This window comes from Onychomys torridus, chromosome 18 (genome assembly GCF_903995425.1).
Source record: "Onychomys torridus chromosome 18, mOncTor1.1, whole genome shotgun sequence".
Classification (NCBI taxonomy): domain Eukaryota; kingdom Metazoa; phylum Chordata; class Mammalia; order Rodentia; family Cricetidae; genus Onychomys; species Onychomys torridus.
Window position 1 is genome coordinate 34,333,661 of NC_050460.1, and position 26,295 is coordinate 34,359,955.

The 26,295-nt window shown below is 44.7% G+C and overlaps 1 protein-coding gene across 4 annotated transcripts in view; it reads right to left on the minus strand.

The window, feature by feature from the left end:
* Tbc1d8 (TBC1 domain family member 8) overlaps positions 1–26,295 on the minus strand; it is a 110,632-nt gene that overhangs the window by 55,048 nt on the left and 29,289 nt on the right. For all 4 annotated transcript variants that reach the window (XM_036167218.1, XM_036167217.1, XM_036167219.1 and 1 more), the window contains exon 2: positions 4,164–4,274. In XM_036167218.1, coding sequence (XP_036023111.1) covers positions 4,164–4,274 — 111 coding nt within the window. The remainder of the gene's footprint in view (positions 1–4,163; positions 4,275–26,295) is intronic.

Sequence of the window (26,295 nt, forward strand, 5' to 3'; positions counted from 1 at the left end):
TCTCCACAGAATCCCCCCACATCAGGAAGCTGCTTGGTGTGTAGAAGGATCCAGACACTTCAGACGAATAGAAGAATCTGGGGTGGGGGTGGGGTGCGGGCATGGAAAATGTTCTGAAAATTTTAAGTGAAAAGATTGCTTTGGAAAGTACTGAAAAATCAGGAGCAATTAACATCTGCTAAAGAACTAGATGAAGAAACCGAGCTACAGGCACGGGGCTGAATGTCTGCAGACAGTAAGAGCTATACCGTGCAGCTGCATTTTCAAAGGGTGTAGACTCACAGAAACAGCAGGCATACGGGGTGACTCCTGTCTAGCTTCTGGGAGTGCTCTGAAGCCAATGCAGCCAGGAGACAGAAATCCCAATATTCACACTCAAGGCTTCAAAATCCAGAGGGCGGCCAACCATTTGCTTAAGGGAGAGTGCGCCCAGGATCGCTGTGGGGAATGGCGGGGATGCTACCGCTTCACTCCCGTATGGAGTCTAGCCAGTGCTGGTCTTCCTGGTTCTACTCCCATAGCCCAAGCACGAAGTCCCAGCATGCTAATGTCTACAGAACATCCGCAGTGGTGGTGTCCCCAGCACGGGTGAGATGAGGAGGAGCACCACCACCCTGGACAGCAAAGGACAGACAGACAAGGACAAATGGTTCCAGACATGGAGACAGAGGAAAATGGAACACCCCGGGAAGAAAAGGAGACGTTTCCCAAATGCCATGCTGCCAGGAACAAAGCCAGAACACAAACTCTCAGAGGAGGTGAAGAAGTAGAAGAAATGAAAAAAGAGATCGAGATAATTGAACTACAAATCAAAACCCGACCCCAAAACACTAGTAAATAAGTTAGAAGCAAGGTACAGAATATAGTGCTGAAAACTGAATTGTGGACTCAAGAAAGAATTATGAAGTGCATGGAGAGAACAGACTTAACAAGATAAAGAAAAACAGAAATGAAACACCAACAATAGCTAACCAATAGAAAGTGGCTTTATAGACAATGATGCAATAAATGCCAGGAGAAAAGAATTTCAAAACAAAATTCATGCACAGAATTACAGGGAAATTTTCCTGCGATGATTAAAGAGATCATTGTGCTGACTGCCAAGAGCATGGTGCGTTTAAAAAAAAAATGGCTAACCCACTGAGCTTAGGGGAGTAAGAGATTCTAATCAAATTGTTCTAGCCCAGTGATAAAAGCAGTGCTGCATGTTTGAAAAGCATAGAATCCACAAGCAGAGAGCAGATAATGAGACAAGCAGAGATCTGTGTGTGTGTCACATCAACACCGGAAGACCCTGAAGACCACAGCCACCAAGTCTATAGTGTGGCTGATGACTGTATTCGGACTTGGTACCCCAAATCCAAAGGCCAAAAGCAGATGTCTGCAAATGTGAAAACCTTCAGAGAACAAGATATCCATGATGCACTGGGCGGTGGTGGCTCACACCTTTAATCCCAGCACGTGGGAGGCAGAGCCAGGAGGATCTCTGTGAGTTCGAGGCCAGCCTGGACTACAGAGTGAGATCCAGGAAAGGTGCAAAGCTACACAGAGAAACCCTGTCTTGAAAAACAAAAACAAAACAAAAAAAACAAAACAAAAAAAAAGATATCCATGATACATTACCCAGGTGAAAATAGGAATCCAGCTAGCTAAGCAATGAACAAAACAAAACAAAAAGAAAAACCTAACAGGTTTGGTGGCTCATACCTTTAATCCCAGCACTTGCGGGGGCGAAGGCAAGCTGATCTCTGTGAGCTCAAGGTCAGCCTGGTCTACAGAGAGTTCCAGGTCAGGCAGGACTATTTAGTGTAACTCTAGTCCAGTGGTTCTCAACCTTCCTACTGCTGGGACCCTTCAATACAGTTCCCCATGATGTGGTGACCCCCCAACCATAAAATTATTTTTGTTGCTATTTCATAACTGTAATTTTGCTACTGTTATGAATAATAATGTAAATGTGTTTTCTGGTGGTCTTGGGTGACCCTGTGAAAGGGTGGTTCAACCCCCAAAAGTTGAGAACTGTTGCTCTAATCCCCAAAAGAAAAAAGAAATGACCCAAAATAAAGGTTCCAGGATGGGAAAAGTCATACCTGACTGTTGAGTATTAAATTGGCATAAAGAACTGGGGCAAACACTAACAGGAAATACAGGAGCCGGGGAGAGAGAGAAAGTACTGGCCACACAACCATGAGAGCCTGAGTTCAGATCACCAGCATCCACGTAAAAGGCTAGGTACCACAGCACTTCAATCTCAGAGCTAGAATCCAGCGGAGATGGGCAGATCCTTAAGGCTTGCCAGCCAGCCAGGCTAACCTAGTCAGAGAGCTCCAGGTTCAGTGAGAGATCAAGTCTCAAAAGAAGATGGTTGAGAACACATCGACACCAGCCTCTGGCTTTAGTAAATACTGTACAAAGAACCACACCCACACCTCCATACACAGGTCAGAAAATAATAACGGAAAATATTGTCACAGGTCTGAAATGGAGTTGTAATATCAACAGCTCGTTAATGAGGGATGGGGAACCAGGAGAGAAAATATGCTGGTACTCTCGTCCCACAAGGTGACAGAGAACATTGTCAGAAGTGAAACACTGTTTTTCAAACACTGCAACTCTAACTTCATACTGCTAAACAACGTCCCTGGCCTTAACCTGACATGAACCTTTTAATAAAAATAATCTCTAGCGTTAAACATTTGAAGTTTTGTTCCTCTTTAGTTTCTTTCTATTGAACTAACTAAATGTAACACTTTCATTATAAAACAGCATTGTTAGGTAAGTGGGCTTTTATGAAATTACATGTATCCACCTTTGTAACCATCCATTATCCACCTTTGTAACCATCCTTGTGACCCACTAGAAAGCTGATCAGAAAGATGTCCTCCTGGTGTAACTAGAAGGTATTTAAGGACGGCTAGAGTTTGAGGCAACAGATACCTTATTAGTATTGTTGAAAGGTGATTTCTTTTTTTTTTCTTTTTGAAATTATTTTTATTTTATGTGCATTGATGTCTTGCCTGCATGTCTGTCTGTGTGAGGGTGTACAGACATGTGTGAGCTGCAATGTGGATGCTGGGAATTGAACTTGGGACCTCTGGAAGAACAGTCAGTGCTCTTAACCACTGAGCTATCTCTCCAGCCTGAAAGGTGATTTCTTTATAAATCATGTTTTGAATTAGAACAATCTGTCCTAGTTATAAAAGAAAATGGCAGACAAGAGCCTGCCAAGATGTTAACAGTGGTTAGGATGGGAATGAGAAGTATCTTCAAACTTCTGCTTTTTCCACGTGTGGCTGGTGAACGGGGACAATGGGCAAAGTTTACTGTACCCATTGCAAAGCTAAACACACTATGGTCGTGGGTAGACAGAGACCGAAGATAAACACTGAGTCCAGCATTCAAAGAAAGGGTCTCCGTGATATTTTCATTTGTAAAATGGGAACATACATGACTCATGTAGAATAAAACAGACATTAGGCTGCATTGACAAAGCACTTCTTGGGGTATGACAGTGCCATTCGGGAGGACCCTAGAGGCTCAATGCAGGACCAAGCGGTACCTGCAGGAAGAACAGACCCTCCAGTTCTGTCCTGAGAGGTGGGGTGACTCCTAAATTCCCCAGCACCTGGCAGAGCAATGTTCTTTTTTGTCAGCTGTTGTGTGAAACAAGGAGTGAACATTATCCAAAGCAGATACAGCCCGCAGACTCAGTCTTCCTGTCACTACAGTGGGTGTACACACCCGGGCACACACTTAAGTCAGAAGCAAGATTACGAAGAGGATGGCTCAATTCATAAGGAGCGACAGTAGTGCTCTGAGACACTGCTCAGAACTTGGCATGCCCAAACTCTCAGCATTTACGTGCTATGATGGTTAAAGTGAGATAGAGACATGGAGGATAAGGGGAAAAACAAACAAAACAAATAAAAAAAACAGGAGGAGGTGGGTGAAGAGAAGTAGGTGCAGGTGAAGAGGAGGAAGAGTGGAGGAGGAAGGTGGAGAAAGGGAAGGAGAGAACCGGGAAAGGGCTCCAGAGGCGTTACCTCTCAAACGTCACTGACATGCAGACACTCGCATGCTTCGACCGGTTGGAACATTCCAACCGGAACAAAACTCACCAGTGGCTATGGCCCAGTAAATGTCTGATCCACTCAGTAACTCACCACATGCTATGGGAGAATAAACCTGGGACCCGGGAACTTGAAGCAGGATCCGAAATGGAGCAACGCGCGCACTGGAATCCAGTACCGCATCCAGAGCACCCACGAGGCGACCTGGAAGGGACAGAAGAAAGGGTGCTTGTGAGTCCCGGGCAGGCCAGGCCAGGCAGCCGGCGCACATCCTCCCCCCACCCCGCCCCCACGCATGGGAGCTGTGGTGGTTTGAATGGGAATGGTCTGTTCTTAGCATGGTTTCTACGGCTGTGATAAAACACCACGGCCAAAGCAAGCTGCGGAGGAAAGGGGTTGTTCACCGTATGCTTCCACATCACAGTCCATCACTGAAGGAAGTCAGGGCAGGAACTCACACAGGGCAGGAACCTGGAGGCAGGAGCTGATGCCGAGGCCATGGAGGGGTGCTGCTAACTGGCCTGCTCTTTCACCAGTATCCTCTCCTGGGCTCTCTTCATGGTGCCAAGCCTCAACTTCTCTGCATGACCCCTTCAGTCCTGGACCTCCAACTGCTACTGAGGCTACACCTTCACCAGTGGCCTCTTCTGACCTCATATGTGCCATGCCTCAGCTGCTCACCATGATCCCTTTATGACTTCAAAACCAGTACCACCTGGGTGACTCTTACACTACCGAGTTCAGCTGCCAGCACAAGGTCCAACCTTTGCCGCCTCTGGAATGCAGCTTCAGTGTGCTGACTCTGAGGACACACTTCCCAGAAGATGTCACCTCAGTGACACCGGTCTCTTCTTAATCACCGCTGACTTCTCAGCTCCAGCTGACCAGCATGCATTGTCCCAGCAGAGCAAAGATTTCACTTTAGTGGTTCTGGTCTCTCGCTCATCGCAGCCCATTCTTCAGCTCCAGCTGACCAGACACCGCAGAGTCTTCACACAAATGGCCTGGCAGAGTCTTTGCTTTGTTCTGAAACTTCACGAGCCAGGTCTCTATCCTCTGCATTTCTCTCAGCTTTCTTGTGTTCCAAGCTCCCACAGAACAGCTCACCAAGCTCTGAACACTCAGTGGCCCCTTCTCACCCCAAGTTCTCAAGTCCTTCTTGTCAGCAATCTTTCTGCCTCCTACTTGCAGATGTGAGTTCTGAGCTAATGCTCCAGCACCACAGCTGCCGACCTGGGGCCATGCTTCCTGTCCTAATGGCCAAGGACTCTAGCCCCTGGAACTATCGGCCCCCAATAAACTCTTCTATTAGTTGTCTTGGTCATGGTGTCTTGCCACAATAAAAGAGTAATTAAGACAGGAGCAGTCACAGGCAAGGAGCCTCGGGTTACATTCCCCGATTCTCACAAAAGACTGCCTCTCCCACGGCCCAACATCTGGAGTCTACAGGCATCAGCCTGGCAACCAGACCAAGGTAACAGTGTCCCTCGAGCCAGATTTTCTGACTCGGACCTGGCTATGCGACTTAAAGTTGCTTAAGCTTCTGGGGTAGCTGGCCTCCTTATTTGAAAACCAGAGTAACCACAGCACACTACCTTGTAAAAGTAACTGAGAGAATTGCATGAGTTAGCATGTCTATTACTTGAAGTGCTGCCTGGACCATAAAAGGCACTGTGTTAAGTATTGTTCCCCTGACTACTTCATCATGAGCCTCATCCCAAATACTGGATGTTACCCCTATCTGCTCCAGAAATATGCTGTGAGAAAATCTATATTCAGATATACATAATAAACACATATGTGTCATATACATGTGTGTGATACATATTATGCACATATATGTATGGCATTCATATATATATACATGTGTGATATTCATTATATGCATATGTGTGATAAACGTGGTATACATATGATACACATGACATGCATGTATATGTGTGGCATGCATAATATACAAATATATGATATACATATACATATACATATGATGCGCATCTATATGATATATATGGTATATATGTGTATGTATGTATATACACCCATGCACGCGTGTGTGATGCAAAAGAAGGATTGGCTTTCTGCTGTGATGGACATGCCCTGAGCTGAAGGCAGACAGCTGCATCTGCTCCCACCAAAAAGTCTATTCCTGCATGGGAACAAGCCTAGGGAGACTTTTTTTTTTTTTTTTTAAAGGAAACAGATTATAAATTGCTTGCTTTGTTATTATAAGATGGTAAAGTCTTCTCAGAGTTTCTTTTTTGTGAACTATCTATACATCCATCTACAGGGTATGTTTCCAATATTATCTTCAGTCCAGTGTACCTCAAGATTGATTTACCACTTAAACCCACCTACCATCCACGTGCTATATAGAATTATAAAGTTAACTCCTTACTGACGACATTGACCTACTTCACATCTGGCTTGGCAGCAGAACCCATGGTCGAGCACCACTCATGACCCTGGGGCTGACTGGAAGCCAGACAGCTTGCTTCGCCATGTGGAATATGGGAATAACCAAAAAGGAGGCATGGTTTCTAAGTAACCAGAGTAATTCTGCCAGGACAGTATTGTATCCCAGTATCCCATGAGGATTGTGCCTATCCAGCGGAGAATTTAAATTCAAAACTCCAATTCTGTAGATCAACTCTACACCATTATAGAGGGAAAAACACCGATCCCAACTCTCAGATGTGGAGATCCATCTGTACTATCCTTTTCTACAACAGGTTCAGTTCAGGGTCATGTGATGTATTGAGCCACTTTCTGTGGCATCTTTTAAATCAAAATAAAAATTTACTATAAAAGCCGGGTGTAGTGGCGCATGCCTTTAATCCCAGCATTTGGGAGACAGAAGCAGGCAGATCTCTGAGTATGAGACCAGACTGGTCTACATGGTGAGTTTCAGGACAGCCAGAGTTACACAGTGAGACCCTGTCTCAAAAAACAAAAACAAAAAACAAAACAACAAAAAAAAGCCAACCAAATACACACACACACACACACACACACACACACACACACACACACACACACGACTATGGTATGCACACAAATGTGTGCATAGGTACACATATATTTATATAATATGTGCACATACATTTTTGTACAAATGTATATATGCATTTAACATTTCCATTTGTACTCATATGTACAATAGACATTTAGAACACTGGGCTTATACCAGTACTTCTCATTACAATCTACTCCTATAGTATTCTCGCCACGAAATTTGCAACTTGCAACTACATCAAACACAACTCTGAGAATATCCTTTTGAGCAAGCTCAGTCTAGCGCCTAACTTACCATCTTCCTGCCTCAGCCGTCTGAGTAAGGATTACAGAAATGCTACACCAAGCCTGGCTTTCATGACTCTTAACATGTTTACTTACCAATCAATCCTGTTGCAGCCAAGGTAACCTCCCTGGCAGATGCCCTCCTCACCCTATCCAGGCCCCAACTGTCTTACCATCTCCTTGTTCTGCCCCCACTTAACAACTTTCTCTGGGAGAAGGATAAAGGGCACAATACTGTCCTAGCAGAATTACTCTGGCTACTTAGAAACCATGCCTCCTTTGTGGTTGCTCCCACATTCCACATGGCAAGCAAGCTGTCTGCTGGAATAGGAGGTCCAATCAGCAGCTGTAAGCAGGACGACTAAAGGTGTGTTCGTAAAAGACTACTGGGATGACTCATTTGTCTAGCAAAGATGGGATGGGATAGAGAGGCTGAGGAAAATTAGAAAGGAACTAAATGCCCCATCCACCAACCCATATACATCCTTGGCACTTCCAAGCTTTATAGAGAGCCCATTCATAGTTTGATTGGCAGTGCTGGGGATTAAATCCGGTACTTTGTACTCTGGAGGCATACTTTGTACTTACCACCCAGCTATCACCCCAGCCTGGGGGGGGGGGGAAATCGGGGAACCATGGAAACGAGGGTGAAGGAGAGGCGTGTAGCAACTCAGAAAAGCAGGGATTTTTTGACTGGAAAGAGGGGTTATTTCCCCTCTATAAGATTCAGGTGATTTTGAAAGGTCAAGAAGTCTTACATAAACCAGCCCCTTCAACTAGTGGGAAGATGGGCAAGGCTGTCTGCAGAAAGCCACGAGGGGACTTCCACTCACCACTCAACCATGCGGAGCCGGGAAGTCATCCCATCCATGAAAGAAAAAAAACTAAGAAGTGGGGACTTTTCCTCAGCTCACCAAAGAACTGAGGTCACAAGTCAAACCACAATCACCAAATCTAGAGACAACCAGGAGACTCCAGAGTCACAGGTGGGGCAGATTTCCCTGGCAAAGCCATTAACTCAGGAAAAACTGAACAGTGACACTGGTAAATTGTTGTATGTAGACTGAGCGCATGAAAGGGAACCCCAAGACTACAGTTAAGGGGACCCTCTGACCTGCATGTGCTTTAACATCAGATCCCCCACCAGGGTGGGAACGTGCAGAGTAACACTATGCAATGTCCTCCTTGAAGTCTCCTTATCAAAAACCCAGACTTCCAGGCTGGAGATGGCTCAGAGGTGAAGAGCACTGACTGCTCTTCCAGAGGTCCTGAGTTCAATTCCCAGCAACCACATGGTGGTTCACAACCATCTGTCATAAGATCTGGCACCCTCTTCTGTATACATAATATATAAATAAATCTTTAAAAAAAGAAGAAACAAAAAACCAGACTTCCATGGAGGAGTAGCCAGAGCTAGAGAAGAGTACTGTCCAGGTCCTACATTTCCCCAGGCTTTTCTGTCCTCAAAGGCAGAGCTGAGTGACCAAGAAACACTTGTGAAGGTCAGTGACATGTCACGACTGAGGTTTACCAGGTTGATCACAGAATCAACTCCCCAAAGCTCCTAGTGCAGTGGTGCTGGGAGAGAGGGGAGAGAGCACCAAGATTCACACTATCAGAAAAGTCCTCAAAGGAGCCCCAGAGGTGAAATGGCACCAGCATGAGCACCTCCAAGGAATAGGAGAGCCCTGGTGTCTACAGCTATAGCCAACCTTGAACCATGCTCCGATCCAGCCAGAGGACTGACCGCTCCTTCAGATCCTAGTACCCGTCGAAGTGTGCCTAGCTTCCACAACAGTGTCTGTTTGGTAGGCAACAAGTAGACAGTCTTAGGGATAAAGCACAGTCAGTGAGACACAGAAATGATGCCCACCGTGCTGTTAACGGACAAGGAGCTTGTAATGATCACACATAACAGGTTTATAGCCCTTCTAACAGAAAGGCAAGAGATGGAAGGAAATTTAAATGGAGAGAGAGAGAGCTCCATGAATGAACCGAAAAGCCAACCTGCAAACCCCCACCCAGACAGACAGGTTATCCTTCGGAACTCAAGAACCGTACAAAGCAGCAGTGCATGCCGGGAATCCGGCACAGTGGTGGGGACACAAGCTCACGTGAAAGCAAACGCCACCGCCAGCCCTCAAATCTACACTGGGGAAACCATGCTTAAAACTGAGAAAGCATTGCACGGTAGCGTGAGGCAGTAATCCAGCACTTGGGAACGGGAAGGAGGACACAAACTGAGGGCCAGCCTGGAATACATAGCAAGATCTGTCTAGAAAACAATACTACTTTTAAACATGTTTTTAAATCCTGGAGAGGGCTAGAGAGATGGATCAGCAGTTTAATCGGCAGTGATGCTCTTCCAGAGGACCCGAGTTCAGTTCCCAGGACCCCCCCGGAGGCTCACAACCATCTCTAACTCCAGCCCCAAGGGATCTGACGCCCTCTTCTGGCCTCTGAGAGCACTACACACATGTGGTGCACTTACATACATGCAGGCAAAACACCCATAAAATACATTTTTTATATCCTAAAAGAGAAATGCTGCCTTCAAATAAAAATCGGGAAGTTGATTCCTACCTGACCAACCCACAAGATGTCTTCAGGGAGAGACAGAAACCTGTGAGCCAGAAAACTAGACCCTGTTCAAGAAAAGAAGTTGGTGAGGGACGGGCAAATGGGCTCACAACAAAGCGTTCAGTTAAAATCAGAAAAAGGGTTTTAAATAGAGCACTTAACAGTGCTCAGATACACAAATGCTAGAAATCACTTCCACCACATCAGCTGATGACATTGCACGCTTTGGGTCTAAACTACACCAGCAACTAAAAGCGATTTGTTTTTCAGAGTCTTTTTTTTTTTAAATGACAAATCCCATTCTCTAAGAAACTCACATTAAGACTCACAAAGGATAAGGTTAAAAGTAAGCAAATAGTGCCTGTACAACCAATTTTATTTTATTTTTCTTTTAAGATAGGGTCTCCAGAGCTCAGGGGAACCCTTCAGAAGAGGAAGGGTTGTAGGAGCCAGAGGGCTGGAGGACACAAGAACACAGCCCACAGAATCCAGTCAGCAGGGCTCACGGGGGCTCACAGAGACAGACATGGCAGTCACGGAGCCTGCATGGGTCTGTGCGAGATTCTCTGTATATATGCTGTGGTTGCTGAGCTTGCAGTTTTGTTTTTGGGGTGTGTGTGTGTGTGTGTGTGTGTGTGTGTGGTGTGTGTGTGTGGGGTGTGTGTGTGTGTTTTGTTGTTGTTTTTAAAGATTTATTTATTTATTATGTATAGTGTTCTGTCTGCACATACCCCTGCACACCAGAAGAGGGCACCAGATCTCATTACAGATGGTTGTGAGCCACTATGTGGTTGATGGGCATTGAACTCAGGACCTATGGAAGAGCAGCGGGTGCTTTTAACCTCTGAGCCATAAGCTTGCAGTTTTTAATGGGACTCCTAGCAGGGGAAGCAGGGGCTGGTTCTGACTCTTTTGCCTGCTCTTGGGACCCTTTTCCTCCTACTGGGTCACCTCATCCAGCCTTGATATGAGGGCTTGTGCCTAGTCTTATTATATCTTATTATGCCATGTTCAGTTGATGTCCCTGGGAGACCTGCTCTTTTCTGAAGGGACACAGAGGAACATGGATCTGGGGGAGAGGGGAGGTGGGAGGGGTTGGAAGAAGTGGAGGGAGGGGAAGCTGCAGTTGGAATTATTATATGAGAAAAGAATAAATAAAAAGAAGAGAAAAAGAAAAAGATAGGGTTTCCTGTGGCTCAGGATGGCCTCAGACACACTGTATTGCCCGGGCTGACCTTAAACCCACAATTCTCTTCTTTCCACTTCCCAAGTATTTAGTATTTGGGCTGTGTTAATGTTTACTAATGCACTATGTACAATAGGCAAGACATGTTCATCAACAGGAGCATGGATGAAGGAAATATAGTGCAATTTTATTCAGCCATCCAATCAATTTATGGCTTTACATGTTTTTGGTCCAAATACGCCAACTAAAATTGATTTCAAAAGCCATACAGAACAAAATCTTACCATTTACAGGGTAACAGATGGCACCTGAGATCATTCAGCAAACTAAGCCAGTCTCAGTCTCAGAAAAATAAACATGATGTTTTCTCTCATACGCCAAATCTAAATTAGTGTGTGTGTGTGTGTGTGTGTGTGTGTAGAAGAGGTTTCTATTTGAGAAAAGGGATAGGAAGGAGGAGGAGGCAAGGGAGGATAAACAGAGCAAGCCCGGTCAAAGTACACAATATACTTGTATAAAAATAACAACAAAAACATCACGCCAACTGTACAATGAATATATACAAATACAAAATTTTAGTAAATAAATTTTTAAAAGAAGTTTCAATTTTTAAATACCAGGTTCAGGAAGGTAAGTGGATCAGGAGATACTAGACTCACACCAGTTAAAATAGAGTAGCTGTGTCAATTTTAGGTAAAACAGATTTCATAACAAGAAACACTATCAGGGTTAAAGAGAGGCATTATGCAACACTAAAGGTTTCTGCAGGAGAGGACACCAGTCATTAACACGAACGTACCTAAGTGGACATCTAAATACTTTTGACCAGAGTGGTAAACCATGGGAAAACAGATGAGTGCAGTATCCTAGTTGGAGACTTCAATAGACCTTCTAGTAACTGGCACAACAAGCGTGCAGAAAACCAGTGAGTCCACGTTTGCCCCAAACAAATCAATGAACTCTAATCTGTTTACAGAACCCTTCATCAGCACCAGACAGGGCATCTCAAGTTCACAGTGACATGTACCAAGGTGGACCTAAGACAAATCCCGACTGAAAGGAATAGAGATCACACAGGTGCACCCTTAGACTAGAAGCCAAGCAACAGAAAACAAGCTGGGAAATTCCCCCAAATTTAGAAATTAAACAACTTCAAATCACACAGGTCAAATAAAAGCCCTCAAGAGAATTTTCAAAGTATTTTAACCACATGGAAGTGCAGTTTCCCAAATTAGACAAATGTGTAGGGTAGGGCAAAAGCATTGCTTAGGGGGAAATTACAACATTAAGTACATAAGTCAGGACGGCACAAAGACCTGGAATCAATAACCTACGCCCGTACATTAGAAAAACCAAAGAAATCTGACCCTAATGCAAAAGAAAAATCAAAGCAGAAATCCATAAAAGCTAAAAGATAGGGAAGAAAATAACACTCTAAGATCAATAAAAATTGGCAAAGCCCCACCTAGAGTAACCAGGGAAAGAAGAAGAAAAGACAAGTTGCCGATTCTAGACAGGGAGGGAAGGCAGGGGATGTAGTGTCTGCCCAGCATGAAAACATCCTGGGCTCTGAGCCCCAGCATGGCATAAAGTGGGTGTGGGTCTGCAAACCTATAATCCCAGCGCTCCATGGGTGGAGGAGGATCAGAAGTCCTGGGTCATCCTTGCCTAAGGAAGTGTTCCACACAGACCAAGATGCTCAGATCCTCCTGGGAGGATTAGAGTTAATACCCAAGGACATTAACTATAAGGAGATACTATAAATAGTTTTATACCTCTAAATTCAGTAAGTTACACAAAATGGCACAGTCTTTTAATGAAACTAACTACCAAAACTTATAAGGAGTAATGAATCGTTTGAACAGAGCCTTATCTATTAAAGAAATTGAATAATAACAGCCTGATAAATTACCCGGCCCAAATGTGTTCACCAGAAAATACCATTAAACCTTAAGGGGCAATGATAACATTCCCCACAGTCTCCTTCAAAAAACACTTGTCAGGGCTAGAGAGATGTGGCTCAGAGGTTAAGAGCACTGCTTGCTCTTCCAAAGGTCCTGAGTTCAATTCCCAGCAACCACATGGTGGCTCACAACCATCTGTAATGAGATCTGGCGCCCTCTTCTGACCTGCAGGGATATGTGCAGACAGAACAATGGATATATGATAATAAATAAATAAATCTTTTGTTTTGTTTTCTTTTCTTTTTGATACAAGGTTTCTCTGTGTAGCTTTGCACCTGTCCTGGATCTCGCTCTGTAGACCAGGCTGGCCTCGAACTCACAAAGATCCGCCTGCCTCTGCCTCCTGAGTGCTGGGATTAAGGGCGTGCTTTTTTTTTTTTTTTTTAAAGATATATTTATTTATTATGTACACAGAAGAGGGCGCCAGGTCTCATTACAGATGGTTGTGAGCCACCATGTGGGTGCTGGGAATTGAACTCGGGACCTCTGGAAGAACAGTAGGTGCTCTTAATCCCTGAGCCATCTCTCCAGCCCCATAAATAAATAAATCTTTTTTTTAAAAAAAAAAAAGGGCTGGAAAAATGGCTCAGGGGTTAAGAGCACTGTTTGCTCTTCCAGAGGTCCTGAGTTCAATTCCCAGCAACCACATGGTGGCTCACAACTATCTGTAATGAGATCTGGTGCCCTCTTCTGTATACATAATAAATAAATAAATCTTAAACAACAACAACAACAAAAAAAAAAAAAAACAGTTGTCTAGTGAATTCTACTTGTGACAGTGAAACCTGAATTCCCAAAGCAACCAAATTGATAAAACTACTGAAAAAAGAAAGCTACCATATTACTTTTGCAAAAAGTCATCAACAAAATATTAGCAAAAAGAATCCAACATTGAATAACATGAATTAAACTCCATGGGCAACTGTGACTCACCCAGGAAACAAGGATAATATATTAGAAAAAGAGTAACATATCATCAAGGTAAAATTCTCATGTCCGTTGCTACAAGAAAAGTATTTTTTTTTTTTAAATCTAACACTTATCCATGGTTAATTAAAACAAAACCCAACCACCAAGGAGTTGAGAATTTCTATCATTTGGAAATTTTTCTCAACAAACAGAGCACCCTACAGTTATCATAATTAATGGTAAGAAACTGAACCCTCTCCTACTACAATCTACAATGAAGAATATGGTAAGGATGCTTTCACATCTCTCCCACTTTACATCATACTGAAAGTCCTAGCCGACACAGCAAGACAAAACCAAAAAAAAAGGAAATAAAACGTGTACAGATAGGGAAGGGAGAAAGAAAACTTGGTTCACAGATGACATGTTTGTTCAACAGAACAAACACCTTAAGGAACTAATAACCAGCAGTACAGTAATTGCAAGACATCATGGCACCCTATGGTAACAACTGCTTGCCCGTCCGTGTGCCGGGAATGAGTGCCTGCCTAGACTCCAAGGAAAAACAAAATAAGTCACTACGGGCAATAGGAAAAGGGACTTTTGTCAGGCACAAGATTGACTAACACGCATAGATCTACATGCATAAAACTACAAAATGCTGAGGAAGGAGAGCAAAGAAAATGTAGATGGAAGACTCCGAGCTATTGGGGAGGTGTGGAGTCATCTGGAGATGACTGAGGATTCTGGAAGGGCCCCTCTCCAACCTGCTGAGCTGCCTGCAGTGAACTCCAGGTTTCTAGCCTCCACGAGCTATCGCCCATGCTGGGGTGGGCCTCTGGTGATGGCAGCTGCCCTTGAGTCGTTTCTGCTCCTGTAAGTAACCCCTCACCCATGTTTCCGAAAATATCCCCACAGTAAAACTCACTGGTTCATCAAGTTGAACTGTGGCGGGATCCTTACTCTGGTCAGTTACAGGTTCCCTATCTGGGGAGGGTAGGCATTTGCTTACATCTCCCCAGGGATAGTGTCACATAACACCTCCAAAGCAAATTCTAGCCCTGCAAGTCCCACCTGCTGAAAGTGCCCTCTACAAGAGGACCACTTACCTTGTTCACTTTTACTGTGACTTTTTCAACATTTAGACATGTTGAAACGTGTCTCAACATATTTAGACAAATACCATTATGTTACAATTACACATAGCATCCAGTACAGTAACATGTTTGCTGCCTGGGAGCAATAAGCTATGCCATTCATCCTGTGTACACAGATGGTAATAGTGCCTAAATGTGTGTAAATACACTCCAGAGGTCAGAGAACAGCAATGGCAGTGCATTTCCCAGAATACACCCATTGTTGAGGAACACATGACTGTGTGTATGCAAACATCCTACTGGCCTCCTCTCTGCAGATCACTGACACAGTTGCATAGAGAAATACCCACCACTGAGCATGGTGACACACTCACTCTTGTAATTGTAGCACTTGGAACGCTGGTGCAGGAAGATTGCCACACAAGGTCAGCAGAGCTTCACAGTGAGCTGCAGGCTGTATTAGCCTACGTTGTTAAAACAGCATCTAGCTATGTGCACATACAAGTGTCAGTGTGCACACACATATCCCTTTGCTCTGCCCGCTGACAGATCCAGAATCAGGCAGAGCACATGCAACTCTCGGATCTGGTTTCTGATATCATTCTCCAATAAAATAAAGGGCTACAAAATTGGGCCAGTTCTCTAAAGGTAAACTAAACAGCTAATTTAATAGTTAAAAGAACAAAAATCTCTTTTTTCCCCCTGCTTTTTACTATTAACTTGGTTATTCTAATTGACTTGAGGATAGGGAGCTAAACCTCTTTCTGGGGACACCATACCTCAAGTTCAGAAAACAAAAAAAACAGGGTCCCTTGGAGAAATGGTTCCTTCTGGAACTATGGCAGGAGACAGTCAAGATGAGCCTGGAGCATTCTGTAGTGCCAGACAGTATCGAAGCACTAAATGGACACGTGCATGCACTCACAGATGGACGGACGGACAGACAGATGGGCAGACACACCAACACTATGGAAAGCAGGATAACTCTACAGTGGAGGAGAAATTTAACAAGCTCTGCCACACCCAGGTGCTCAAGGTTGACATCATCAGTGACGACATGTCTGTGCATCCTTCTGAAATGAAGGTATTACACACCTCTGTGGTCTTCTGCCTACACACCCACCCTTCAGTCTACATACTACGAGAAACACATGGCAGAAATCCCAGTTGATGCATATTCCAAGAACACATCACCAGTCATCTGTGTGGCTCTCAAGGTCAACAAAAGCTGGGAAAGGCTTAGGAAGCCAGAATGGGATTCTGAAACAGATAAGGGCTAAGGAAATCCAAATAAACTTACTATCACTGTTCCATAGAGCAGTGGCCTAACACAGGTCACACGGTGCTCAGATCTGTGTCAACAGGAGCACTCCTTTGAGAGGCTCCAGGTGAGAAAACATTTGGCCCCCTTCCAGTCTCTGAAGCCACCCACTTCACTTGGCTCATAGCCCCATGCTCTATCTCTGAGGCGAGCAACATCAGGCCGTGTTCATCCCACACTAGCACTGTCCAAGCCTCTCTTGAGCCTCCTGCTGTTGTTAAGGGTCTTTCTGAGGACTACCCATCAGCTCCATGGCAGAGCCCTTACTTCATACTGGCAAGGCCCTGCTTTCTATCCTCAGGCAAAGCCATCTAGTGATTACACTGGGCCACCTACACAGTCCAGAGTAATTAATTGCCCATTTAAGATCAGCTGATCTGCCATTTTAAGTCTCCTTTACCTTATACCTTAGGGCCAAAGACTGGCGCAACTCTTCTGCCTACTGATGTAATGTGCCAATGTCAGTTTGTAAGGAACAGGCATCCCATACCAACAGCACATCAACCACAGGAGAAACTGGAATTGGAGTGTAGTGGGTAGCCATTCAAGCCTTGGCCTGGAAGTTCCAACCCCAATTGAGGCTTCGGTAATTGTCACGCCTACAAGGCGGGGCTGAGAGAGGATGCTGAAGACCCAGGATCGAGAGGTCAGGTCTCTCTCTTGGTTCCAGGACCCTGGATGCTGGAAGTAGACCGAGCAGAGTTCTCCAGAGAACACCGCCGGACTGCGCCATACCTTTCCCAGACCCTGCAACCTATCCCTTCATTTGTAAGTTACCCCACAAAATAAACCTCCCTTTTAACTACATGGAGTGGCCTTAATAATTTCACCAATATTGGGGTGTCAAGAACTCTGGGCTACCACGACAACTTTCAGTTTCAGTAATTCCATAACTGTTCTAAATGTGATAAGGTGCGGGAGCCCCAATTACTCAGGGTCAGAGAACCTGAGCTTGCTTTACCCAGCAGGGTGGTATAAGGGGATAACGTGGCCAGGGGCATGTTCACCAGGAAGGGTCTACACTTGGCTGTATAGTGTGCTTTGATCTTGCAAGGGGAAGGTCTTTTGCTTCTCCCCTTGGCATATTATGAAAAACCCTTTTAAATAAACCTCTGGGCAGCTGGGTATAGAACCAGGGCCCTCCCAAAGCTATCCTATGTCTCTGTTTCTCCTTGTTGTCTAGGTCTATCTTTCTACCTAATATTTCCTCACTCTTCTCTCTTCCACCCAAGAACCCTTTCATGGGTGGGAGCAGGTTGGAGCTGGTCTCCCACAGACTCCCACAATAAGGGAAGTCAGGCCAGCCAATAGCCTTCAAGAGATAAGCCATGAACATAACCAGAGTCAGTAGAAATCCACAGCCAGAGCAACAGCACTTAGCCAGTGAGCCCATCAGAGAACTCAGCGTGGAGCCACCTGACGTCTATGGGACCAAAGCACAGACAAGATGCAAAGGACACACGTGAAGATAGCCAGGAGAAATGAAAACTCTGAAGGGACAAATTCTTCAGTTCTTGTTGAATAGGCCGACTTTTAAAAGTCTGAATAGCAAAGAATACTCTCAAAGTCATGAGAAAAGATTTGTATAAATTCCAAAGGAGTGAGAAACAAGTGCATACTCCAGAGGCTGAGGCAGGAGAATGTGGAGTGAGTTCAAAGATGGCCGGGCTACATAACACAGCCCCTAACATTGATGGGCAAGCACTGAGGCAATCCCAGCCAGCTAATAAAATGCATACATAGTAACTTTAAAATACTAACATCCTACACACAGTGTTTTTCATGCAGCCCTCACAAGTACCGTGTGTGTGTGTGTGTGTGTGTGTGTGTGTGTGTGTGTGTGTTAGAGATGGGGTCTCACTATGTAGCTCTGGCTGTTCTGGAACTCACTATATAGATGAGGCTGGCCTCAAACTCACAGAAATCCACCTGCCTCTGGCTCCTGAGTGCTGGGATTAAAAGTGTGCACCACCACTGCCAATTTACAAGTTCCTTTCTATGATTGGGATGAGGCTGGTGAGGCTGTAAGCCATGAAGTGTCAGGGACATGCAGGACCCATGTTTTGTCCTCCCAGGCACAAACTGTCTAAAGACAGGGCAATGAAGTTTAGCATGGTGACAGACATCTGCAGTCCCAGCACCTTAGACAGTGGAGGCAAGAGGATCAAGAGTTCAAGGCCACACTGGAGAACTTGAGATTCTGTCTCAAAACAAAAATGCATAAAGGAGTTGGAGAGCCCTCTGGTCTACAGAGAAGTAGAGTTAGTTCCTACCACCTACATCAGGTGGCTCCCAATCATCTGTAACTCCAGCTTCAGGAGAGAAGAACCCCAACACATCTGGCCTCAGATACTTGCACTCATATGCACAAACCCACATCCAGACAAATACATAACTATACACACACATGAAAACAGAGATAAGAAGCCATCTCCTAAAACCAATACACCCAAATTAACAACTGCTCTTCGGGGGACCCCAGGGCAGCTCATGGGGTGCATTCTGGTTTCCCCTCAGCAGAGGCTCCACATGGCTTGTCTGGCACCACAGGAAAATCCTCCTGGCATTCCAGTGAGCAAAACACTCCTATTTTTAGTTTCTTAAAATAACAACTCTGGCTGGGAGCGACATCGGGTAGCAGGCTGTATAATGAGAAACCAAGGAGGGGCCAAGAACTCTCTCTGATGGAGGGTGTCATCATCCTTTGATCCCTGCTGGATCCCTATGCTCAGGGATGTCAGGGCCAAGATGAAATGGTAGTGTTGACATGGAACAAACAGGGCCACTAGGAGAAACCTTCCATGGCTTTGTAGTTTCTGTGATCTCTATGTTGGGCTTTGTACTTACCACAGATACTGTGGCAATGTTCTCTGCTCTTACCAAAAAAATAAAAATAATAATAAAAAAAAATAACCTCACAGTGAGACCCTCCTTTTTTAATGGAGACATTCAGACCCCCTACCCACAACACAAAGCATTTCAATAAAGCTTGAAGCCCCCCGCCCCCGCCTTTTTTCTTTTTTTTCTGTCTTTGTATTAAACAAAGCAGGTCTCTAATGGCTTTGAGTTCAACCACAATCTGAGCCATCTCATGAAGCGAAATTCTATGCCTCAAGTGAAGGGCTTCCTATCATGATACATTAGCAACTAAAGTGTGCTTATTGGGCACCATAGCCAGGTGAGGAGGAACCCAAGCATTGGCTCCTTGTTAAGCTGTTTGGTTTGGCTATTGTGGCTGTGGGATGTAGAAGAAAATAAAACTTGAGAACCAGGTGGGCTGGGGGTAGCTACTTCTCTAGCATGCATAAGGCCCTGAGTTCAGTGCCTAACATGCACACACACCACGATAAAGAAAAAGAATGCTGGGTTGGGGATTTAGCTCAGTGGTAGAGCGCTTGCTTAGCAGGGGCAAGGCCGTGGGTTCGATCCTCAGCTTAAAAAAAAAAAAAAGAAAGAAAGAAAGAAAAAAGAATGCTAAATTCAATAGTCACAAATAACCAAAAAGATCCCATAGCCCCAAAAAAGTACTTTCTCTTAGCTACCTGAAAGAAGTTAAGAATTGGGGAAAAAGATTAGGATTTTTTTTTTTTTTTTTTTTGGTTTTTCAAGACAAGGTTTCTCTGTAGCTTTGGAGCCTGTCCTAGACTAGCTCTGTAGACCAGGCTGGCCTTGAACTCACAGAGATCCACCTGCCTCTGCCTCCCAAGTGCTGGGATTACAGGCGTGTGCCACACCGCCCGGTAAGATGTGGGTTTTTGATGTGAGGATATTTCCTAATCCACATGTTGGCACTCACCTAAACACTACACTTTGAGCCCTTTTCTGACAGAGTTCTAATAACTCAGTGTCCCTTTTGATGCAGGACCTTTATGCTCCACCCAAATCTCATCTAAACCAAGAGGTGTGGTGTTTTGTTCAGTGACACCAGGAAACCATCAGACAAAGCCACCATGTGGTAGCCAAATCATCCACCAAATGAGCTCATCTCTCAAAACTAAGTAGACAATATGGTGATAGAGAGTCTGTTGCAGCTGCGGTTAGCATCTGTAAAAGCCACAACAACCTGAATACCAGAGTGTGTGAGAGTGAGTGAATGAGTGAGTGTGTGTGTGTGAGTGTGTGTGTGTGTGTGTGTGTGTGTGTGTGTGTACCCTGAAGAGCAGCAAAGCAAGGGCAGTGTAAGGCTGTGGCCAACCAACTGCTTGGCATGCCCCGATAAAGGAGAGCAACATCTATGCAGTAGTCCTTAGCTTTCTCAGGAAATCAAGGGAAGATGGCCGGGGTGGGTGCCAGCCTCGGTCAGCCAGGGCAGCATACGCTGCTCATTCCTTATAGCCATGCAACTAAAGAGCAGAGAGGCGCTTCTGAGGGGTTTTCACTTAAGCTAAACAATCACGGAACACAGTGGGACTATGGCTCAACACTGTGGAACTATACATTTCAAGATGGGCACAATGGTCAATTCATGTGTAGAAAGCATGGGAAACTCCCAACAGTCGGAACATCTGAACTCAAAAAGTCAATGCAAGTTTTTGCCTAATCTGCATCTCCAAGTGAGGAATTGAAAATGTTTCTGAACAGGATCTGAGCTTGAATTCATGCAGCTGACCCCGGCATCATCCGCTGTGTACTCTGTAAATAACCCCTGGGTGGGGTCCAAGCCCTCCGCTCTGCCTCACAGTAAATGCAGGGGTGCTGTTGTCCTGGTTCTCTCAGCAGGGTGACGTCATGCTCAAAATGCACCAGCTGAGCATCCTGCATAGAATGCCATCAGGACGGGTGGTCCAAGCGTGAAGACTGCTGACGCTGTGACCATAGATATGGATGGAGCGTGCAGTCCTGTGAACCCTTCCAGCATTTCCATCCACGTGGCCCCTGCCTGGTCTAAGCTACATTCTGGTGTGGTAGTAGCACAAGATAGTTCTTTTCTTGTGGTGGAAGCATTTTTCAAGTCTGTACAAGTAGAAGGCACTGAACATGGTGGAAAAATAAATGAAGCTCTGACAGGAAACATGCTTTAAACTCTAATAGTCTTCAGATGAAGTACCAGCTGTCAGAGGCATCCAGCATAGAAATTGCCTTACTTGCCCAGCCCAGCCCCAAGGCAAGCAGGACCATGCACAGCTCTTCCTTAGACCTCAAGGACAGTTCTTGCTCATCCCTAACATCTCTGGCTGCTGATGGTGGGCCCTAATGGTTCCGTCCCACTGTGTGGACCCACTCACCTAGAGGTTCTTCCATTTTAACCCCTAAACTCCTCCATGAGTGACGAATAACCTCTCACCCACCAAGACTAAGCTATTATCATGCTCTAGTCCATGAAACATAGACAAAAACCATTGTTTAAAATATGCATCTTATTGCTGCTACATAGGGTCAGCACATGGGGTACTTTCTTACCAGTGCCTGCTGCTTCAAAAGAGCCAAGATCCCTTAGTGAAACCTTCTCTGCACATATATGTGCACACATACACTAAATACACACACACACCTTGATATTCCATCTCAACAAGCTTAGTAACTATTACCTCTACACCAACATCGCAACGAGAATGAGTTTTTTAAATATCTTTCCTAAAATCCCAACTAAGAAAATAAGATTGAGTTTCCGTCTGTCTCCCTAATAGCAACTTCCTTCTCGGCCGCCAAGATAATCTGTTGTACCAAAGAACTACGCTTATTCCCCATCTTACCATTCATGAGCGACTGTGGATTGGATATAGGCAACACATCCTATATGGATATGGCTCAGCCGAGAAAGAGGCTGCTGTACAAGCGTGAGGACCTGTGTTTAGGTCCCAAGCACAGCCAATGGCCCTGGTGGTCTGTCCATAACCCCAGCACTGGGGAGGGGAGGTCAAAAGACCCTAGTACTTCTTCACTGGCCAAATGGGTGAACTTCAGGTTCACTGTAAGACCCTGTGTCCAAAGAATGGAGAATGCCAGAGGAGGATGCCTGAGGTAGACCCCTGACCTACACACGTGCATGCACAAATGACCATTTACACACATACCACACACAAACAAAATATAGGAAACATACAAACCATATGCACACAAGACTGGACATGAAAACACAAGCGTTTCCATCTCATGCTCAGAGACAGTTGCAGAAAGGCTGCTAAACTTGTCCAACAGGCCTGATAGTGCGCATGACACAGTCTGCCTGCCTGCCAGGCAAAATTAATCACAAATGCAACCTGCTGCCTGACAGCATCTTACACTGTCGTGGCCACAATCTTGCCACCTCCACTTTGCATTCTGAACTAAGGGCAGGAAATGGAGCTTGGAGGCACTTAATAATCATATAAAAATAAATAAGGCAGCGGTGTCTCCTTTGCAAAATGGAAATCAACATGAAAGGCAAAAGGGTCAGAGAATGACATCAGTGCTACAGGCTCAAGTTCAAAATGAAAGACGATGCCGAGGTGAGCTCTGCCTCAACATGCGAAAGAACTTCCTTGGAAGCCTGCACAAGGCAAACAGATCTCGAAAGAGAATAAGGCCACTGTTTACCAAGCCACATGCATAATATCATATTGTTCATCCACATGTGCCAGGCATCCTCTGAGGCCATACTGGGTTCTACTGGTATACCAAAGGTGCCAAGCTGAGCCTACATTGGCATTGGGCATGACTCTTTACAACCTTCACAATAAAGCCCAAACTCTGACCTTCATGTCAACATTTATCTTGGATTACACAGTGTCTTCAGACCTCAAATTAAATCTAGTTTTCTACCACTAAATAGCAAATGTTCTCCTAATTGTATGTCTATGGGGGACAAAGGCCAAGGTTAAGACTGGGATCCTCTTCTTGTGCGCATCCCTGCTGCACTTCGCTCCTGAAGAAACCTCTGAGTAAGAGAAGTTCAGAGCACAGAGTCCCCTAAGCTCATTTGGAAACTGTTTTCCATATGCTAAGTAGCTGGAGTGTGTCCACCACAGCCCTGAAATCAGATTACTCAAAGCTGCCATCTGTCACTCTCCTGCAGGGACTTGTAACACAGCAACAGTTCCGCAGTTCCGCTACAGTGCCCTGATAATCTTATCTTGGACTAGGCAGAAATACATGTTTAAGTAACTAAATTTATCTTGCGGATTCAAACAGTGGCTTTGTTTTGAGGGAAAAGCATACAGTCAAGTCCCCGCAGAATAGAATGTATCCCTGGAGATGTTGCAAGTTTTTTCTGTACAGTTAAACAGATGGCAATTTTAGCCAAGCATTAACTCCAGAGAGTAAAGCAGGGTAAGATGGGAGAGAGGGGAACACGCTGACCCACCCCCACCCCAATGAAGTGTTCTAGTCAGTGGACGTTAGAAATCCAATGTGAAGCCATACCAAGGTCTGATTTCCTCAGAAGGTGACACCCGTCAGAGCTGGTCTTTAAAATGCTGCAAGTACACATGAATCTGTTGCTACTTTGGGTTATAAGAAGGCCATGAACCAGAGTTCAGCTGCACACAAGTCCTGAGACAAGACCAAGACAGTCACAGAGAAAGAAAGATAGCAGAGCGACAGTTTGCCCTGTGTCTACAGTCATCATGCATCATAGGGACAGAGGTCACCCAACTTATCTCTAGAAAAGTTGTCCTTTTTTATCCCCCAGATGTATTTCCACCAACATCTGCCGGCAGGGAACAGGTGGCTAACGGTCAATGTGAAGCCGGTGATTAGGAAAAATTCTTATCCAATTAAAATTATTAAGATTGAGTGGCAGTGTCCCAGCAGGGGCAATTTACTTCCTCAGATGGCTGGCTGGCTCATTATTACAGACAGTTTCCTACTGGGGATTCAGAACTTGCAATCTACTGGCTGCTGTAGACTTGCAGATTCTGAATCCCTAAGACAAGCCAGTACAGGGCACTTACTGGCAAAGAACTCTAACATTGACTGCAGACAGGAACACAGTGATCATGATGGAGCCAGGCTCTCTGCGGGGCTCTTACCCTCTGGGCCCTTGTGTGCTAGAGAAGCCACCAGAAGCATTAGCAATCGTCAGGAAAGACTGATGGCATAAAAGAAACCAGTGCTCATAGCGATGTTCAGCAAAATGTAGAGATGTCAAGGCCAAAAACATCTCTTCATTCCATTAAAGGGAAGTACAGCTTGTTAGAGCAGTTTTATATATAATATATATAATAAAAATATGGAAATAAAATAAATGGTATAAATAAATAAAACAAATATATGGAAGCATATTTAAGAAAAACCTCCACCCCATCTCACCGGTTAAACTAACTGGGTGTTTCCATGTTCCCTTTTAGGAATAGGTGATATTTATTTCATTAAGAGAGGTAGGAGACAGGAATGTAGTTTCTCAGTAGAATAGTTTCTTGTAGATGTGTTCCATCAGCAGTACTCTGAAAAGGACTGAGAGAATATGGCTTCCATTCCAAATAGCCTCCAAAGGACCCCAGTTGGCCTTGAGTCATAAGTTGTTCCTGAGTGACAAAGTCCTGGGTTCAACATCTGATTCTATCCCCCACTATCTGTGTGGCTTAGATAAGCACACACTCACCTCCTTCAGTCTCAGCTTCCTGGGTATCCAATCAAGGTAACACCCAGCACACAGGTCTGCTTGAAGATGGCACATGCACAAAGCTGCTTGCTTCTCCATTTGCCTACTGCAGGTTAAATTGTGTTCTCCAAGATATATTTTGGTCCTATTCTCAATACCAATGGATGTACACTTAAAAATTATTATGTAGGGCCGGGCGGTGGTGGTGCACACCTTTAATCCCAGCACTCGGGAGGCAGAGCCAGGCAGATCTCTGTGAGTTCGAGACCAGCCTGGTCTACAAAGTGAGTTCCAGGAATGGTGCAAAGCTACACAGAGAAACCCTGTCTTGAAAAACAAAAAACAAAAACAAAAACAAAAAAAATTATGTAGATACAATGTGAATCAATAAAACCACAATGTGAGAAATAAAACAACCCAAGAGGTAGAGTTATAATTCAGTGCTAGGATACTTGTCTATCATACACGAGGCCCTTAGGTTCAATCCATAGCATCATAAATAAAGAAAAAAACTCAATGCTATTTGATGTCATGTTGGAGTAAGACGGTCTCTTAGTCCATAATGACTGGTGTTCTCATGAGAAAATAGATATGTGAAGACAGATACCCAGGAAGAATGTCACAAGAGGATGAAGGCAAGCCAAAACTATGAGGAATCCTACAAATTGTCAGCAGCCACCAGAAGCAAGAAGATGTGAGGGAGAATTCTTCTCTTGGTTTACAAGATGCACAGCCCTACCTGCTTCCCAGTTTTGGACATCTAGACCAACCCTAGAACCTCAGCTCTGCTGTCTCAGGTCACCAGTTTGTGGTCCTGTGTGATGGCAGTCCACAGACACTTGACAAACTGGCCAGTGCAGGAACACACTCCAGTGCAGACAGCAAGTCCTAAGGGACTAAGTAGATTTGTCTCTAAAACCTCCCATGACAGGGCTGGGGAGGAGCTCGGTGGGGAAACGCTTCCCAGCATGCACAAGGGCCTGGGTTCGACTTCTAACACCATTAGAAGCAAGGAAAAGGAGAAAGAAAGACAGTGGATTAACCATCTCACTTAGCCCATCTGTCTGGACTCAAGGTGGATTTCAAAAGCAATTTCTATACAGTAGTCCTTTATCTTACTCTTTATTTTATCCATCTTCTTGACTTAATAATCTAAAGTACAAATGAAGGGCACATTCAGAGAGAAAGCCACAATCAAAGACCATGTTAGTTAGTAAGGTGGCTAAAAAAAAAAAATTATTTATTTATTTATTTTTTGTCTAACTTTCAGAGGGTGGACTCCTTAGAATTTCTCTCTGAAGTGAGGAGGATGCTTTTAATAGCCTCCCCACCCCCTCCTTGCACACC